Raw genomic sequence first — 19,075 nt, 5'->3', positions numbered from 1 at the left:
CTCCATATACTGCCTATTATTCACTGACTGTTATACTGAGAGACTGCCGTTTATTAACCTCTTCTTTGCCACATTGGGTATATTGCTCTATTATTTGCCACATAAGGACATTGTCCATTATTGCCCAGCAATTTCTCTGCAATATAAACTGCCTATTTATTAATATCTGCATTCCTGCAAAGAACTATTGCCTATTATTAACTGGCTATTTTCCTACTACCTGACACTGCCCACAACACGCAAAGTTGTCGTCTGATGTCTTTCATCCCTCCCCTCATAAGCATGTTCATGGATCCTGTGTAACTGTACCTTAAATAACAAGAATTGTCAAGAGCTGGTGAGTGCAGCCATTTTTTGTTCTTTCTTACTATTATTTATTAATTGTATTATTCTTACATTTGAATAAATAAAGTATATATGGATTCTAGACTCCCGATTCTTTAGAATCGGGCTGCCATCTAGTATAATATAATAGGAAAAATATTATTTCTCATCTACAGTGGGTATAATAAGTATTTGATACACTTCGGATTTTGCAAGTTTTCCCACCTACAAAGAGTGGGGAGGACTGTACTTTTTATCATAGCTACACTTCACTTGTGAGAAACAATCTAAGGCTACGTTCAGATTAGCGTTTCCCGACGCTGCGTCGGGAAACGCAGCGGCGACGCACGCGTCATGCGCCCCTATGTTTAACATGGGGGACGCATGCGTTTTTCTTGTTGCGTTTTCCGACACCTGCGTCGTTTTTGACGCTAGCGTCGGACGCAAGAAAACGCAACAAGTTGCATTTTTCTTGCGTCCGATTTTCGTCAAAAAAACTACGCACGCGTCGCAAAACGCAGCGTTTTTGCGTGCGTTTGCACGCGTTTTTTCGTGCGTCGTGCGTTGCGTCGCCGACGCAGCGGCGCGCAACGCTAATCTGAACGTAGCCTAAAAAAAAAACAGAAAATCACATTGTATTATTTTTAAGTTTTTAAATAATTAAATTTCATTTTATTGCATGAAATAAGTACTTGATCACCCACCACCTGGCAAGAATTCTGGCTCTCACAGATCTGTTAGTTTTAGAAGCCCTCCTACTCTGCACTCATTACCTTTATTAATTGCACCTGTTTCAATTCGTTACATGTATAAAAGACACTTGTCCACACACTCAATCACACTCCAAACTCTCCACCATGGCCAAGACCAATGAGCTGTCCAAGGACAGAAGGAACAAAATTGTAGACCTGCAAAAGGCTGGCATGGGCTACAGGACAATAGGCAAGGAGCTTGGTGAGAAGGCAACAACTGTTGGCACAATTATTAAAAAGTGGAAGAAACACAAGATGACTGTCAGTCTTCCTTGGTCTGCGGCTCCGTGCAAGATCTCACCTCTTCCGGTAAGGATAATTCTGAGAAAGGTTAGAATTCAGCCCCAGAACTACATGGGAGGACCTGGTCAATTACCTGAAGAGAGCTGGGACCACAGTCTCAAACATTTTTTTTTTAGATTCTGTCTCAGTTGAAGTGTACCTACCATAAAAGTTATAGACATCTCTATTCTTTGTAGGTGGGAAAACTTGTAAAATCAGTTCCAAATTCTTATTTTCACCACTGTATATAATTATACTGTCTTTCGCCAGATTTGTGGTGCTCCAATTTGACATCATTTGAGATACACAAATTTTTACTATTTATTTAATTCCTTTGTACTTGGCATAAATTCTGTGTCATCTTGTCCTCCCCTGCTGCATGTGACAACACTTTGCACTTTGAGATTTATGCTATTTAACCTTGTTGATTGTGTTTTATAAAGATTATATTTCTTTACTTCTTTTCATATTTTCTATTTTTTATCCAAATTAATAGGAGGAGAATCTGCAGTACTGTTTTTTGATCATTGAGGTTTATGGTCACTCGTTTATGTACAGCTGTCTTAGGGTATGTGCACACAGTGGTTTTTTCAAACTGATTCTGCCTGAAAACGATCTGAAAAAAAAAAAACCCTTAAAAATAATGAACATATGCAGTGCAATGCCAAAAATCTTGTGCATGTTTTGAGTCTTTTGTAACTTCTTTTAACTGCTTCAAGCTTCAAAAGTCATGAAGCAGAAAGAAAATTGACCAGTCCATTCTTAAGCATCTTCTGCCAGTATTTTATACATGAAATTAAAAAATAAGACACAAGAGCCAAACAGGCAGCAAAAACAACTAAAAAGAAGAAAAAAAAAAGCGTCACGTAACGAACTGTTTTCCTGAAGCGTCTTCTGCTTCAAAAACTCAGTGGCCATGTTGGCATCTAAAAGACATTGTGTGCGTATACCCTTAAGATCTCACCACAGCATTTCAATTTGGTCTGGACTTTGACTGGGCAACACCTCATAGATATGATGGTGTACTTGATATTATAGCCCTGCTGCATGGCCCAGTTTTGGCCAAACTTTAGCTTTGGATAGAAGGCCTCACATTTTACTCTAGAACACTTTGGTACACAGAATAATTCATGGTCAACCAATTACTGCAAGGTGCCCACTTCAGATGGCTGTAAAGTTCATCAAAGACTGACACTCTAATTTTGACAAAGATGGCAGCTGAGGTGGTGGAGAATGGCGCCAAAATGGGAAGTCACTGCTGTGCCTGCACCCTTCGTGGGCGTGACCTCGCAGAAATGGTGCGAAGATCCTTCAGGCGGCGGCTCCGGAGAATGCGCCGAAGACACCTAGCCCCACGCTTACTGAGACGACTTGAAAGAGAATGGGAGGAGCGACTGGAAACGACCCCACCCTGGAATGGGTGGGGCCTGGAAGAAAACCTTGCGTGCAGCTGCGGCGGCCTAGGCCATATTGGATGGAGGTGGCGGCAGGAGGACGTAAGAACCTGGCCCACCAGACATTGGGAAGAAATTGCAGAGCACCCCACTTACCAGCACCCGGAGAGTTCTTCAGCGCAGAGTCGGCAGCCAGCAAAGTCCTCTTTCACGTTCTCTGGAGCTGAAACTTCTTGCAGAGCCAGCGGTGCGGTGCCATGAGGAAGAACCTCGTCACCCGGCACCAAAGTTGTTAACTCAGTGGGGACCGGAAACAGCGACTGACTGCCTCGGAGGAGCCCGTGCCATAAGTGAAAGCTGAGCCGGAACTTCAGTCAACTTCGGAGTGCACAGCTGCAATCGCAGAGAGATACCGCGACTGCAGAGAGTGCAGCAGCTACAGGAGCAGCAGTGCAGTATAAGTAGGGCTGCAGCTGCTGGAGAGAAGGCAGCTAAGCGGAGTTGGAGAAAGTGCACCAAGGTGTGGCAGGTTTTTGTGTGGGCCGCTATTCTGAGGACCAGGGCGAGACGGCAGGGAATACCGCCACGAAAGGCAGAGATACTGAACATTGAGGACACTGAGAGACCGTATAGTACGGACTGTCCGAAACGCAGGCTTAGCGAGAGGCAAGGGTCAGAGATACCGATGCCTGATGCTGTAACAGTGTGTGTCCTGGATGACAAGTTGCTGAGTAAACATGTTGAAGTTGAAGTGAAACTGGACTGTGACTCTTTATTCTTGGAATCATCTGCAGAGGTAACAGTCCCATACCGGGAAAACCCTGATGGCTTAGAGGAGCAGCACTGAGGTACTTTAAAGGGACGGGGCCAGCGGGTGATACAGGGATTACCGATGGCCATGACTTCTGCCCTGGCCCCAGCCTCCCCCGTCCCTTACATCAGCAGGATCTTAGAAGGAGACATATATACCACTGCAGATTTAAGAGCTATATAACATTATCTATGGGTAGCACGGTGGCTCAGTGGTTGGCACTGTAGCCTTGCAGCGCTGGGGTCCTAGTTCTAATCCCACCAAATACAACATCTGCAAGTAGTTTGTGTGGGTTTCCTTACGGTTCTCAGGTTTCCTCCGGGTTCTCCCGTTCCCTAACACACTCCAAAGACATATTGATAGGGAATTTAGATTGTGAGCCCCATTGGGGACAGCACCAACAATGTCTGTAAAGTGCTGTGAATTAATGACACTATATAAGTGAGTAAAATAAATAAAGTAAATTATCCCAAATTCAAAACTTTTATCTATATAAATACAGCCATACAGAGATATTTTCACAGAGATATGATGGTTAATCTCTATGATTACCTACAAGTTCATAGAATTTATATAGCCTTTACTTTTATAAAAGTTACCATAGATTGCCCCCCCCCATTTATTGTTGTTAGAAGGGAGCAACGGTGCACAGGCCCGACTACCTCCCGAATTATTCTCTGTGGGAATGTCATAGAAAGCTGAGCATGATGCTTGGCTGCCGGTATAGGGAATGTACGGAGCACTGGATAACATGCACACTTCCACTCCACTCTAATGGGGATAAAAGTACCCCATGAATCGGGGCAGGCAGACCAGGCAGCTGCTTAGAGCCCCTGCTCCTCCATAATAGCGGCACACCACACAGCTGATATGAGGCCTGTGAGTAAGAGGGGCCCAGTGCCTCCGCCCCCTGCCTGCATCGCGCATTTAACTTGATACAGTTGAAAGCAGTGATGGAGGAGAGAGTGTCAGATGACACTCCCTCCCCGATCACTCCCCCTCTGACTCAACATGTATAAGCAGTGGAGCTCAGACGCTCTGCCGAAGCCAGAGCAGAGGAGGAACGAGGAGGAGAGGTAAGGTGGGTGTGTATGTGTGCGCATGCAATATACTGTGTGTGGGGGCTGCACTATACTGTGTGTAGGGAGGCTGTGTGACGCCCCAGGAACTATGGGTGGCTTCCCTATATAAATTCTGATTTGGATGGAAAAGGGTCAGAAAGTGAGTTACAGAGAAGAGTGCAGGCCGACAGAGAGTGTCAGAAGGTCTGAAGGGGCCCTGTAGTCTGAAGTACTACAGCCCCTGGAGAAAGAGACATACAGAAGGAAACAACATTGTTCAGTGAGCGTGAAGGAGAGCGAAGCACAGGAGAGTGATATCAGGGGAGAACAGCTGCGAATGAACTATCTCCCTCTGAAGTGCAGATCACCGGTAGCCGGAACACCAAGGTTGTAAGGGACTCTAAGACTTACAGCAGAGACCAGCAGGACAGCTCAACTGCAAGTTATCTGTCTGCCCTAATACACAGCAGACACAGTGACACATAGAGCTTGGGTCATGATAGAGACCCTATAAAAAGGCCCGAGTCACCTGTCATATGGGTTTGTGTCCTATCCTATATGGTGGACAGAGAAGAACTGTGAGGACCTTATCAGAAGCCATAGGCAGTAAGGGACTACAACACCACCGCATGAGAGGAAGGCTTTCATGTCCACCTGGTAAAGGGGAACTCTGGATTCGCTTCCAAGCCGGCCAGACCCTGCCTATCCTGTGATCTGGTACCCTGGACTGTGGCTGCCTGAAGTCTTCAGTTAACCAGGTAAAGAGACTGCAAACCTGTGTCCTCATTCTTTACTGCACTATTCACCATCTTCCATCTACACACCAGGAGCCCTGGGAATATACTTCAACTGTGGGAAGTTCTACCATCTAGCTGCCATAACATCACCCCAGTGGACCCCTCTAAGCAGCGTTGGTCCCCACTGACCGAATACCACAGGTGGCGTCATGAACAGACTTTATTCCTAACACCCCTTTAAAGACTTTCCCTTTTACATGGGCGCCCAGGACCACAGACCGGGTCGCCGCCACCGTGACATCCCCCTGTGAACACCAGACCCAGTACCGGGTACCCCACGGCCCTGGCGGGTGACTCAGCTGCATTATACTGTGTGTGGGGAGGCTGCACTATACTGTGTGTGTGGGGGGACTGCACTATACTGTGTGTGGGGAGGCTGTATTATGCTGTGTGGGAAGGCTGCACTATACTGTGTGTGTGGAGGCTGCACTATACTGTGTGTGGGGACTGCAGTATACTGTGTGTGGGGGCGGCACTATACTGTGTGTGGGGGGGCTGCACTATACTGTGTGTATGCAAATCAAGAGGACCAATGGAGGTTTTTTAAAAGACTTTGAAGTAACTTTATTCAGAACAATAACATGCTTAAAAACAGGCATATGTCAACTACTGACAGTGCAACAATTACCAAGGTGAAAAAAGACACCAGACAATTAAGTCTACCACACAATAAATGGTATATGCTTACAAATGCATTGTATTTTGAGATGCAGACATAAATATCCCAACCAAATGCCCAGAAAGTATTAGTCCCGTTGGGGATAAACCATAGTTGTCACCATAAACCCCAACCAAACCGTATGGAAGATTCCTATCATCAATATATGGAGGTATATGTTACTGTTTTGTGACTGACAGCAGTCACTAAAATGAATCTGGAAATTTTGGTATTTACATTGCTCTGTGTTTTTCACAGTAGGTTCCAGTGCTACTATAATGGATTTCAGAGCCCGCGATGGGGCATGGCTCTCGCAATTGAATGATGTGTTCAAAGACACCAGCTCTACAGGTGTAGAGGGGAGTGATAAGGGGTTAGGAGAGATGACAAGTAAATTGTCATGTCGGACGCTATTCACACTAGGGCGTCCGACAGAAAGAGGTAATTCTGCATTCGTCCACTATGCACTCAGTGGCGCCGGCTAGATTTTATCTAGGTTGTCCGGGGTTAATCTAGCTGGTACTCGGATTGGAGGCTGGGGCACACCCACGGCCTTTATATAGTTCTCCTGAACTTTGGGCGTCGCCGATTATAGCTTGTGTCTTGTGCCTGGTGATCTCGGTTCGGAGTGGTGATCTTGGAGTGGAAATATCAGATCTGGTGGTGTATGATCCTTGTCATATTTCTCCTTCCTATATTCGTGTTTTGTTTTGCCCTGTGCACATTATAGTGTTTTCCTGAGTGTGTTTGCGGCGTGGTGCGTTTTTGGTTTTCCCTGTCTGTGCTTTCTGTAAAGGTTGGTGTTAAGATTATCACTGGGTGGAGGGTGGAGGTTTCAGTTTAGTACTGAATCAGGAGTTAGGGTCAGGCCTGGCGGCCCAGACAAGCACTCCATCAGTGTAATCTCTGGGAGAGGTACAGACAGGGTTTCCCTAGCCTTAGGGAAATCGCAGGGGCCCGGGTTATTAGCTTTAGTCTACCTAGGCGCCCCATGACATAAATTTAAAAATCTCACGAGAAAAAAGACTAAAATATGGAGGAACCATGCGTTTTTAGACAAATATTTACAAAAGGGATTGATTCCAAGGGGATTAAGAGTGCAAGTGTTCCCCTCATTCCTAGTGGAAAACCTAGAGATACGGGAGAGATGGGAAAATTATGCTAACACATGCTCATTTGGCTTTATGGAAATATTAAAAGAGATGAATGCTGAATCTCTCCAAACCATTGAAAAGAAAATGGAAGAGTTACAAACCAATATTAAAAATGATATGCCAGCTGAAGCTTTAAAAAAGTTTAACATTGAAGTACAAGACGAGACACAAAAATGGGCTGAAGAAATACAGCTAACTAAATCTAAAAAATTCCAACAAGATATTGACGATAAGCAACAGAATAGGATGTATAAGTGGAGAAATCCAGGTGAGAGATCACGCCCATTCTATAGGAATGAGTCTCAGTCACGATCACAGTCGGCATCGGTGAGAGGCGAAACACAGCAAACTAAGAATAAGAATTGGTCTGAGATGGAAAATGATGGGCCTACAGCAAGCGAGAGCCATAGAAAAATGAGAACCAGACAAAATGCTAAAAAAGGATCAGATGGGAAACAGTCGGAAAATAGATCTCAGGGAGGGCTGCAGGTAATAAATTTGTGCAGCCCCCCACACACAGTATAGTGCAGCCCCTCACACACACAGTATAGTAAATACCAAAATTTCCAGATTCATTTTAGTGACTGCTGTCAGTCACAAAACAGTAACATATACCTCCATATATTGATTAAATGCAAATCAAGAGGACCAATGGAAGTTTTTTTAAAAGACTTTGAAGAAACTTTATTCATAACAATAACATGCTTAAAAACAGGCACATGTCAACTACTGACAGTGCAACAAACACCAAGGTGAACAAAGACACCAGACAATTAAGTCTACCGCACAATAAATGGTATATGCTTACAAATGCATTGTATTTTGAGATGCAGACATAAATATCCCAACCAAATGCCCAGAAAGTATTAGTCCCGTTGGGATAAACCATACTTGTCACCATAAACCCCAACCAAACCGTATGGGAGATTCCTATCATCCTGTGCACCGATAAGTATGAGGCCAAAACCATATTAAGTGCCCCATATCGTGTGCCTGGAGTTGGAAAGGTTTAGGAGAGCATGCCTCACCTCATGCAGGTAGACCTCTGCACGCACCCCCGACGCGCGTTTCGCTGCTGTTAGCCTCGCTTTCTCAAGGGGAAGTGTGGTTTCTACTGCCTACAGGACCTTTAAGTAGTCATAGCAACAAGACACCTGACCATAATGTGATAACACTGAATCCTATGCTATGAAAGTCCGGCACATGCGCGCGCCGCCGTCCGGGTCCACCCACCCCCGCCCGGACGTATCCAACCTCGGGGACAAGCGGGTACCAACTGGACCCACCTGTGCCCGCTGCAGGACATTGCTGGAGGAGGGGGGCGGAGCCGAGAAGAAGACGCGCGCACGTGCACCACAGCAGCGGCCGATTGGAGTCTGAGTCAGCCCCACATATCCGTGCAGCCAATGGATGAGTATGTAAGCTGGCAAAGGGACCTCTTTCCACATACATAGTAACAGTTCACAGTATTAAAATGAGTCCCATGTTTCTTCCAAACGATTGTATGTTTTGCTCCACTTCCAATAATGGCCAGCTTTTTATATATGTCTCCAGGAGGAGGGGGAAAGGCACCAAACTCAGGACAGGCTCATAAACTAAAAACCTAAACGTGACACAAAACATATAAGCATTAAAACCAAACTTATGAACAATAAAATACAGGAAAAAGGGGGGAAAAGAAAGGGAAAAGGGGAGAGAAAACACTAATTAGCATCATCAGGACTACCATGACTTCATAAATATGGGCCAAAATTAAGGGATTCATTTAGCCCAGCGGGTTTCATAGTCCCAAGTGTCACTATCCACTTCAATTCCCGCTGTGCCAACAATTTTTTTATATTTCCACCTCTAATACCGGCATCTATAACGTCAATGCCTCTCACTTTGAACTCTTTGGGGTCACAATTGTGTACCAATCGAAAATGTCTAGGGATGGTTTTAAGGGTTGATACATCTTCCACCAATCTAGCCGCGCCAATATCCCTCATGTGTTCTCTAACACTTACCCTCAACTCACGCGACGTGAGTCCCACATATATAAGGGGACAACTACATGTGGCGTAGTAAATTACATTCCTGGTACTACAGGAAATATATTCTCTGATATCAAATATTTTTTGGTCCAACGAGCTGAATGTAAATGTTTGGTAGGTATTAGCGCATGCCAGACAGTGGCCACATTTATAGAAACCCTTTCTGGGTTGTGTTCCACCGAAAAAATTAGGGCTAGGTGCTACATAGTGGCTTTTGACAAGCAAATCACTCAAGTTTTTAGAGCGACGAGGGGTCATCAGTGGTCTATCTGTGAGAAAAGGTCTCAGGGAGGGCTCGGCACTAAGGACAGGCCAATATTTTGTTAAAATGTTCCGCATGTTATCCCACTCATGGTTGAATACTGAGATAAAGCGTATGTTATCATTATTTTTATCCTTCATTTTCTTGTGGTATGTCAGTGAGTCCCGAGACACCGACTTAGCCCTATTTTATCCATTTTTTATGCACCTTTGACTATAACCACGTTGTTTAAATCTTCTTTTCAAGTCTGTGGCTTGGACTTCAAACTTTTGATCCGTCGAGCAGATCCGCCTCACCCTTAGAAACTGTCCAACCGGGACGGCCCTAACTGTGGAATGGCTATGTGCAGTTGTAGCATGTATTAACGAATTAACTGATGTTTCTTTATGAAAGACATCAGTCTGGACAGTGGAAGAATCCACCTCCAGACTGATGTCCAAAAAATCCATTTTAACTGCATCATGTCTATACGTAAGCTTGATACTGCTCACTTGCTTCAACTGCGGAGAGAGTGTACACATTGCACAGGAATGCACCTGTCGAAGAAGAGTGACGTTTCATCGCCCGTTAAACTAGAGGGCTCTGAGCCGGGGGGATGCCGCCCAGAGCCAGAACAGGTGAGGAAGAGTAGTGGAAGTCCAGCAAGTTTAATGTCAACATGCCCTCTGATATGGGCTGAGATGGACGGTCGTGCAGTGCAATGCCTAGTAAACACAGGCTCACAGGTGACAACGATGCCAGAGGCTTATTTCCGGCGACATTTTCCCAGAGCAATATGGCCTGAGTGGGGCCCTGTGATAAAGTTAATGGCTGCCAACCAACTGCCCATCCCAGTCACAGGGGTGGTATGGATGCAGGTGTCTGTTTGTGGGAAAGACCTTGGACAGAAAGGTGTGATACTGACCCAGGGAGAAATGAATAACGGACACACCATTACCTTGGTGATAAACATGCTAAAGAAGTTTGGCAGCCTTCTCATCGGAGAGCCCTCTAATGAGACTCTAAAGCAGTGGGACCCACATACCCCCAAAGGAGAATTTTTCAACAGCTGGCATGAGTGGCTCAAGTACAAGAGTCTGGCCGTTAGGGAGGAGTGTTTGGAAAAGTGATCGGTCAAAGACTGCCTTTATTCTGCCCATGGGCCTGTACAAGTTCAATCAAATGCCGTTAGGCTTAACCAACGCTCCCGGAACTTTGCAACGTCTCTTGGAAAGGTGTCTGGGAGATTTAAACTTTGAATCCACGCTCATCTACTTGGACGACATTATAGTCTATGCGGCTTCATTTGAGGAACACCTACAGCGCTTAGAACAAGTATTGGACTGCCTTCAGAGACACGGACTAAAAGTGAAGTCTCAAAAATGCCATTTGTTTTGCACACAGATTGTGCGCATGTTGTTTCCGCTGAAGGAGTGGAGCCCTCCCGAGAAAACCGTGATACAAGACTGGCCCACTCCAGAGACCGTGAAGGATGTCCGGGCACTCCTGGGACTGACCAGGTATTGCAGACGCTTTGTGAAGAACTTCGCTCAACGAACGAAACCTTTACTGGAGCTGTTGAAAGGAGTACCTTCGGGTGCTAAGAACTGGAAGATTTGTTGGAAGGAATCTCAGTAGGAGGCCTTTCAGGATCTCAAGAGAGCATTCACAGAAGCTGCTGTATTGGCTTATGCAGATTTCTCTCAACAGTTGATTCTCCACACCGACAGAAGCCTACTGGGACTTGGGGCTGTGTTGTCACAGATGCAGGATGGAAGAGCGTGATCGCTTACGTGAGTCAGTCCATTCACAATTCCGAGCGTTATCCGGACAACTACAGCTCCTTTAAATTGGAGCTGCTGGCATTAGTGTGGGCTATGACGGAGGGATTCGCAGAGTATTTGTCCAGCTCTGAAGTATTGGTGTGCACTGACAACAGCCCGTTAGCACATCTGGAAAATGCGAGACTGGGGGCTCTGGAGCAGCGATGGGTGACCAGAATGGCAAAGTTTCTATATAGGATTGCCTATAAAAGGGGAGCGGAGAACACTCATGCCGATGCTCTGTCCAGAAGAAAAAGTACTAAGCCAGAGGGGGACAGAAATGAAAAGCTGTAAGATGAAGAAGTCCCTAAATTCTTGAGACCCACCAGGATGATGGTGGCAACACAGGAACAAATACACTCTTCAAACCAGGAAGGCATTCTGGGACGATCCCGGGATGAGTGGGTTTAAAGGCAACAGGAAGATAGTGAACTAGTCTTGCTAAGATGGTGTGTGGCTTCACAAAAACTCCCCAGTTCAGCAGAAAGGGGTACTCTGTCTCCAGAGACACTACGGATCCTTCGACAGTGGGAACAACTTTTGATGAAGAACAGACTACTATATCGAAAAGCACAACTACGGACTGAGCTGAGTGTGACCTGGCAAGTTGTAGTTCCAACAGCGCTGTTACCCCAGATTGCCGTCGCCGCGCACGAGCAAGGAGCCCACTTTGGTCCAGAAAAGACCTTTCAATGGTTACAACGATTCATCTTCCACCCCCATTTGAAAACAAAAGTGGAAGAGGCCTGTAGGACATGTCGGACATGTGAACTGGCTAAGCTGCCGTAGCAGAGAGCTCCTGTCCAGTCCATTGTAACCTCCCCCCTCTAGAACTCTTGATGATAGCCTATCTGACCATTTTTCCAGCCCATCAGGGCTATGAGCACTGTCTGGTGATGGTGGATCACTTTACAAAGTTTGCTGTGGTGACTCTGACTCGGAACCAGACAGCAGAATCCGCTGCGTACGCAATCTGCAAGAACTTCATCCAACTTTATGGATGTCTGAGGACGACTCACTCTGATCAAGGAGCCTGTTTCTTAGGGAAAGTAATGGATGAGCTGCATCGCATGTACCGGATCGACAAGTCCTGCACAACACCATACCATCCTCAGGGTAATGGTGCCTGCGAACGGTTTCACCGTATGCTAATTCAGATGCTAAGAACCTTAGAAGAAGATCGAAAAGCCCGGAGGCCTGAATCCGTTTCTGAACTGATGTGGATATATAATAATCGAGTACATCGGACCATGTGATATACGCCTTACTTCCTTCTGTTTGGTCGAGATGGAAAAGGAATCACTGAGTTGGTATTGGATCCAGAAGATGACTACCCACGGATGGGGGTGTGCTCCTGGGTTCGGGACCATTGACATCGTTTGCAAACCTTAGGCTACGTTCACATTGCGTTAGTGCAATCCATTTAGCGCATACGCTAACAGAATGCGCTAACGCAATGTACAAAAAGGGATTGCGTTTAGCGATCCCGCTGGCGCAGATGCCCGATCTGCGCAAGCGAGAACGGACCCAAAAACGCTGCAAGCAGTGTTCGAGGTCCATCAGAAAATAACGGGACATCGCTAACGCATGCCAAAAATGGCATACGTTAGCGATGCGTTAGATACATTGCGGTCAATGGCTGCGTTAACGGATCCGTTACATTGCGTTAGTGGCACTATGTAACGGATTCCGTTAGCGGACTGCCACTAACGCAATGTGAACCCAGCCTTACACCTGTTGGTCCAGATGAGACTTCAGGAGTTAGAATATGCAGAGAAGACGTCATCCGGAGCAACAGAGTTTCAAGTTGGAGACTGTGTCTTAGTGCGGGAGAAACGTCCTCGGGACAAGCTGGAAAATCGTTGGGAGAAAGACCTGTACCGGGTGAAGAGACGAGCTAGTCCTGAGGGACCTGCATATGAAGTCCAGCCTGAGAGAAAAGAGAATGCTCCCACTCGAACTCTTCACCAGAATATGCTCCGACCCTGTCTGTCTAAAAACCCTGTACAAGTGGAAGAAGAGTCCGAGACCCTAGAGACAATCCATACATCGGTAGAAGAAGAGAAAGAAGAAGAGGGTGATGAATTAAGTCCCGGGGCTCCCAAAGGGTTGAAATCGGGGAATTCAGGCTCATCCATGACTCCTCCCCTACGATCGGATTCTGCTCCGCAAGAGGACTTCACTACTTCTTCTAATCTGAGGCGCTCCAAACGAACAATGGCTGGCAAGCCCCCAATCATTATGATCAAGAACATTTTATCTGGCAACAAACCACACGGAAGGAGAAAAGACAGCCATGCATTCCTCAAAGAACCTCGCCCATGTAATGGCGAGCAAAAAGAGAGTAGGGAGGTGGACCTGGCTAACGGTCCCTCTTGCGTGTCTGGGCTGGAACTGTCTGGACTGTCACCATTATTCCTGGGGGAAGAGATTTCTGATCGGAGCAGGCCAGGACACCTGACAGATGGGGGTGAGGCTGATATAAAAGGAACTGAGCGCAAAAAGACAGGACTTTTGGCGGGGAATCTGTGCATGGAGACAGAGACGGTTGACTCCCTCCCGACTGACCTATGCCAGCTAGCTGTGTCTCTTCACCCGGTTAACAATCCTGCCCAGACGGAAGCTGCACTGCACAGCCAGACTTCTGCACTGTTCTGTGACCGAGACAGAGTCTATGAGACCGTTTCGCTGATCATCGCGGAGGCCCCGCTCAGTATTACCCCAGCGGTGCACGCTGAGTGCTGGACTGCGCCTGTGACCGCTGAACTGTGTGCTTCACCCACGGCCTTGACTACTGAGCTGTGTGCTACATCAGCTGTGCCGCGAACTTGCTCCCAAACACCATCTCGTACCAGAACCAGGAGGCAAAGGACCCAGAGGATTCATCACCGTACAGAGACAGTGTATTTCCTACCTATGAGACCGGATTGGAGACTTCTCGCGCTGCCTGCGGCGCCACCGAGGGATCTTCCAGCCGCCTTCTTCCAGGACCCCAAGAATGATAAGTTGAACTGTTGCTTCCCCCTTATTGTTCTTCCCTGCACCTGTGAATTCATATTTTTACCCCCCTGCTTTCACCTATATACTCCCTGTGCGAAGGGACCCTGCTACCCCTATAGTTTTGATAAAATATACTTGTTAACCTTTGTTCTGCCTCCTGTGTGTCACTGCATCCTACGCACCTGCAAGCAAACTTACAGCTGCACTATGCTATGTGTCGGGGGATGCATTATACTGCGTATGGGAGACTGCACTATACTGGGTTTGGGGAGGCTGCACTATACTTTGTGTGGGGAGGCTGCACTATACCCTATGAGGGGGCTGCAGTATACTCTGATAAGGGCTGCATTATACTCTGAGAGGGCTGCATTATACTCTGAGGGTGGCTGCGTTATACTCTATCAAGGACCATAGGGAATGCATTATACTATATGTACTATATGGGACCTGCATTATACTGTATCGTGGACTATCTGTGCCCATCATTCTTCCTCAGCCGGAGTAAAGAGGCCAGGAAACAAGCGTTGAACGACTTCATTAATGTCGATCACGTCATTTAACGGCCTGAACTCAGTGCATGTAAATACAACAGACATGTTTCTTTGTGATGGTGCAATATGTGAGAATTTGGGGCCCCACTTTAAATTTTTGCCCAGGGATCCACTTTGTCTAAAACCGGCCCTGCCATGGATATGGGGATAGATGATCACTTTTTTTCCTTGGACAACTCCTTTATAGTTTATGGAAAGGTCAACCTCCTTTCATATATTATGTTAGTAGGTTACTTATCTGTTGCTTTAAAAAAAAAAAACAAGTTTAAAAATTCCTCCTGGAGTCCTGGTACCAGAAAACCCAAGGTACATAATTTTAAATGTGATCTCCAAATGATAGATTTAATAATATTATCATGAAGTAACTTCTTTTCCTTTAGGTTGATTACTGGCGCAGTCCTTCAATTCCTGATCTACCTGTCGACATGATGGTTCCTAATGCTGCTTTACATCAAGTGAAGGAGTTTCTAGAGTCTAACAGCATTGATTACTCCATTATGATAGAGGATGTTCAGGTACCTAACATATGTAACCTCACATGATTTTTATTGGTGTTCATCCAGTGAACATTTCAATGGAAAATAAGACTATAACTGAGACTGACTCCTTACTATTCAAATTCAAGGAGAAAATCGAGTCCAAATTGCCTATAAAATTACAAGAAAATTTTATTAATACAAAAAATAACACACAACAACAAATTGTATCCAAAGGAATGTACAACTTATACAATACATGTGTTTTAAGTCACTAGGTGATTGAATCCACAAGTGTAAAAATAGGGCCAAAGCAAGGTCAGGATGTATATATGCATTGGGTGCAACAACAGGGCATATAATCTATTATAATGAACTGGAACATGTCACATGTGTATAGCTAAGTATGCCTTAACAGACCAACATAGCGTATAGTATAGCGATCCCCAAATCACACTGCTGCATCCAACATCAATGCATGATCATATTTAGTAAAAAAGGTTTAATTACCCATAATGATGGTTTGTCCTGCCTTTGCCTCGGCCACGTACCCCGACGCGTGTTTTGCATTCAAATTATCGCTTCCTCAGGGGGCGTGGCCTAGGCATGGTATCAGTCTGATATAAATATTGATCCGTTCCGGCAATGTGACCGGACGCTAGCCTATAAGAGGGTGATTGTGCTCGGATCAATATTTATATCGGACTGATACCTTGCCAAGGCCACGCCCCCTGAGGAAGCGATAATTTACATTCTGACCTTGCTTTGGCCCTATTTTTACACTTGTGCATTCAATCACCTAGTGACTTAAAACCCATGTATTGTATGAGTTGTACATTCCTTTGGATACAATTTGTTTTTGTGTGTTATTGTTTGTATTAATAAAATTTGGGTGTAATTTTATTGGCAATTTGGACTCCATTTTCTCCTTGAATTTGCATAATTTAGCGAGTCGCTTTGTACATGGGTAAACAGTATTATATTACTGGTAAATATATGTGACTCCTTGCTATTGTTGTATGAAAAAAAATAATCTGTACAAAAAGCAGACTAAAAGAACAGCACTTGAAAGCCATAATAAATTGTAACCCTGAATCCTGTACATATTTTTTTTTTTAAATTATATATGCTGTTCATACATCAAAATTGTGTATTCTGTGCTAAATGCATATCACAGCACCCAAGCTGCATTACATATATCAAACTAACGGTACCTTGCCACCACAAAATCACAGGCACAATTAGGCGCAAGATGCTAGAGAGTACGTTAACCAACTATTATCTTCTATTTAATATAAAATTAAAAACATTCACAGAATAAGTCAGAGTGTAACTAAAATAAATGCAGAGATATGCCGCATGTAATTACCAATCAGAAAACCAGAAGTTTATAAGTAGTACCAAAATATATAATTATATTCAATTTACAAGTTCATATAATAGCCGGCATTTTCGCACCTACTTCAAATCTTTAATACTATGAGACAACCATACATCAGGCAGGCAGTGTCAATCTATAGTTAATACAAGATATAGTGAATAATAATTGTGTAGGGGAACCAAAGTAAAATGACTATAGAAATTGAAATGACAAATACAGGTATGTAATAGACAATTGCTAACTCAGACAAGGACTTGCTAATCGAGACCAGATTTTATAGGGAAAAGGAATGGCTAACCGAGCACAGCTGAATGCAGGAATTTCCAACATGGCCAATTAACCCCCGTTCTGCTGGAAGAAATAAACATGTTTAATACATTGGAGGAGTGCTTCTTCTCAGCAGCGGAGTAGGAGCCACCAGACGCTATGGTCTTCTGGCTCTGCTCCATTGCGTTAACCCAGTGACAATATAGGTACCGTACTTACAAACGGATGTCGGTAAAGTGCTTTCCCCACCACCGCAATGGGCATTACGCCCGTTCTTCGTCATATTCAAAGCAGATTTGGTATGTTGGCTATTATACACCTGTATTTGTAATTTCAATTTATATAGTTATTTTACTTTTATTATTTGATATGTAGTTTGACATTGCCTGCATAGTGCATAATTGTCTCATAGCATTAAAGATTTGAAGCAGGTGCAATTAGGCTGGCTATCATATGAACCTGAAATTTTAATTTAATTATATACTTGATACTACTTATAGACTTCTGGTTTGTCAGGACTGGGTTATCACAACCAACTATTAAGCGTATTAATCTGCAGATTTATTGCATTCACTATAAGGGAAAGGGTACTGTGAAAACCCTTTTTTCTTACACTGCACTGTACAATGCAGGTTACACAACTGAAATCCAATGAAAAATACATGTGGGAAACTGAAATAAATGTTCTACTCTTACATGAGTTGGTTGTTTAGGGAAGTAGACAAATTACATAAATATGAGCTACAGTATATCTGGCATTATTACCATATGTGATGGGTTACGGTAAAGTAAATTTTGTCCTCGTCTTTATTCTTTTCTGTATGTTGCCGTCGTATTCAGTCAACTTTATTTTCTATTTCTTCGCAGGCAATACTGGACCAGGAGCAGGAGGAAATGCGATCCGCAAAGTTCCGTGAGAGAAGCATTAACAGCTTTATTTATTCCACGTATCACACGATAGAAGAGGTTAATTCACTTTTCGTTCTTAAAAAATAGGACCTGTTCTCTAGTGGATCAGTGATAGAGACTGCGGCTAGGACCATCTCATCGCATATTCTCTTATCTGAGAGAATCGGGATGATTCTGCTACTCACACTCTGATCAGAGTTTGATCACAGTGTCAGCATAGAGTGCTCCTATTTTCTTGGATGAGGAGAAGATGGGAAAAAAAATTAGCCATCTTCTCCATGGTATCAGTCCATAAAAATCGGACTGCAAGCAAATGTCATCCAAGTGCAGTCCAATGTTTTCCCACAGACTCATTGAGTTACATGGCCGACAATCTGATCTAGCTTGGGTATCCTGCGATTTTTTTTTTTCCTGGGATTGGCTCAGTTGGAGCAAAAAAATCGGACATGTGCATGGCCCCAAAGAATATAATTGGTCCGAGTGCGATCTGATTTTTTGTCAGATAATATGGTCGTCTGCACGAGCCCTAAATTTGACCGTAGACATTCATTAAAAATTCACAAGACTTTTCTTTCTCTCCTCTTATCATAGGACCAGACGTTCACTACTATGCTACTGCATTTAGAAAAAAATTTTCTGTTCTATCATTTTTATAGCACTCGGACCAATGTTATTCATTAGGGCTGTTCAGATGTTTGGTTTTTTAAGGACCAAATGTTCAAGTGAAAAAAAATCACAACATGTACTAGTATCTTCAATATTTCAGATGAGACTCACCTGTTCAAGTTTACGGGTGCACAAAACAAAAAATTGGAATTTCATATGGAGACACCATATAGCATCCGATTTTTCATGAATGCAGTTATTATAAGAAACTGAATTTGGTCTTGTATATTTTAATAATTGCTGATGTATAAAAACGGAAGACATACAAGAGATATGAAAAATCATTTGTTTTTTTCTGGATGAGAAACATACTATTTTTATAAGCTCATGTGAACTTAGTCTTACAGCCATCTATTTCCTTTTTTTTCAGATTTACAGCTGGATTGACAGTTTAGTGACAGAGTATCCACAATTGGTCAGAAAGATTGATATTGGTCAGAGCTATGAAGGTCGCCCAATATATGCTTTGAAGGTAAAGACTGCAACAAGGAGTTA

The 19,075-nt window shown here is 44.3% G+C and overlaps 1 protein-coding gene across 2 annotated transcripts in view; it reads left to right on the top strand.

Annotated features, from left to right (window-relative positions):
- LOC138674153 (carboxypeptidase A1-like) overlaps positions 1-19,075 on the top strand; it is a 92,025-nt gene that overhangs the window by 41,613 nt on the left and 31,337 nt on the right. For both annotated transcript variants that reach the window (XM_069762069.1, XM_069762068.1), the window contains 3 exons: positions 15,262-15,396; positions 17,873-17,971; positions 18,951-19,052. In XM_069762069.1, the coding sequence (XP_069618170.1) occupies positions 15,262-15,396; positions 17,873-17,971; positions 18,951-19,052 (336 nt within the window). The remainder of the gene's footprint in view (positions 1-15,261; positions 15,397-17,872; positions 17,972-18,950; positions 19,053-19,075) is intronic.

Source organism: Ranitomeya imitator, chromosome 4 (assembly GCF_032444005.1).
Source record: "Ranitomeya imitator isolate aRanImi1 chromosome 4, aRanImi1.pri, whole genome shotgun sequence".
NCBI classification, from domain to species: Eukaryota; Metazoa; Chordata; class Amphibia; order Anura; family Dendrobatidae; genus Ranitomeya; species Ranitomeya imitator.
This window is presented reverse-complemented; position numbering and strand designations above follow the sequence as displayed.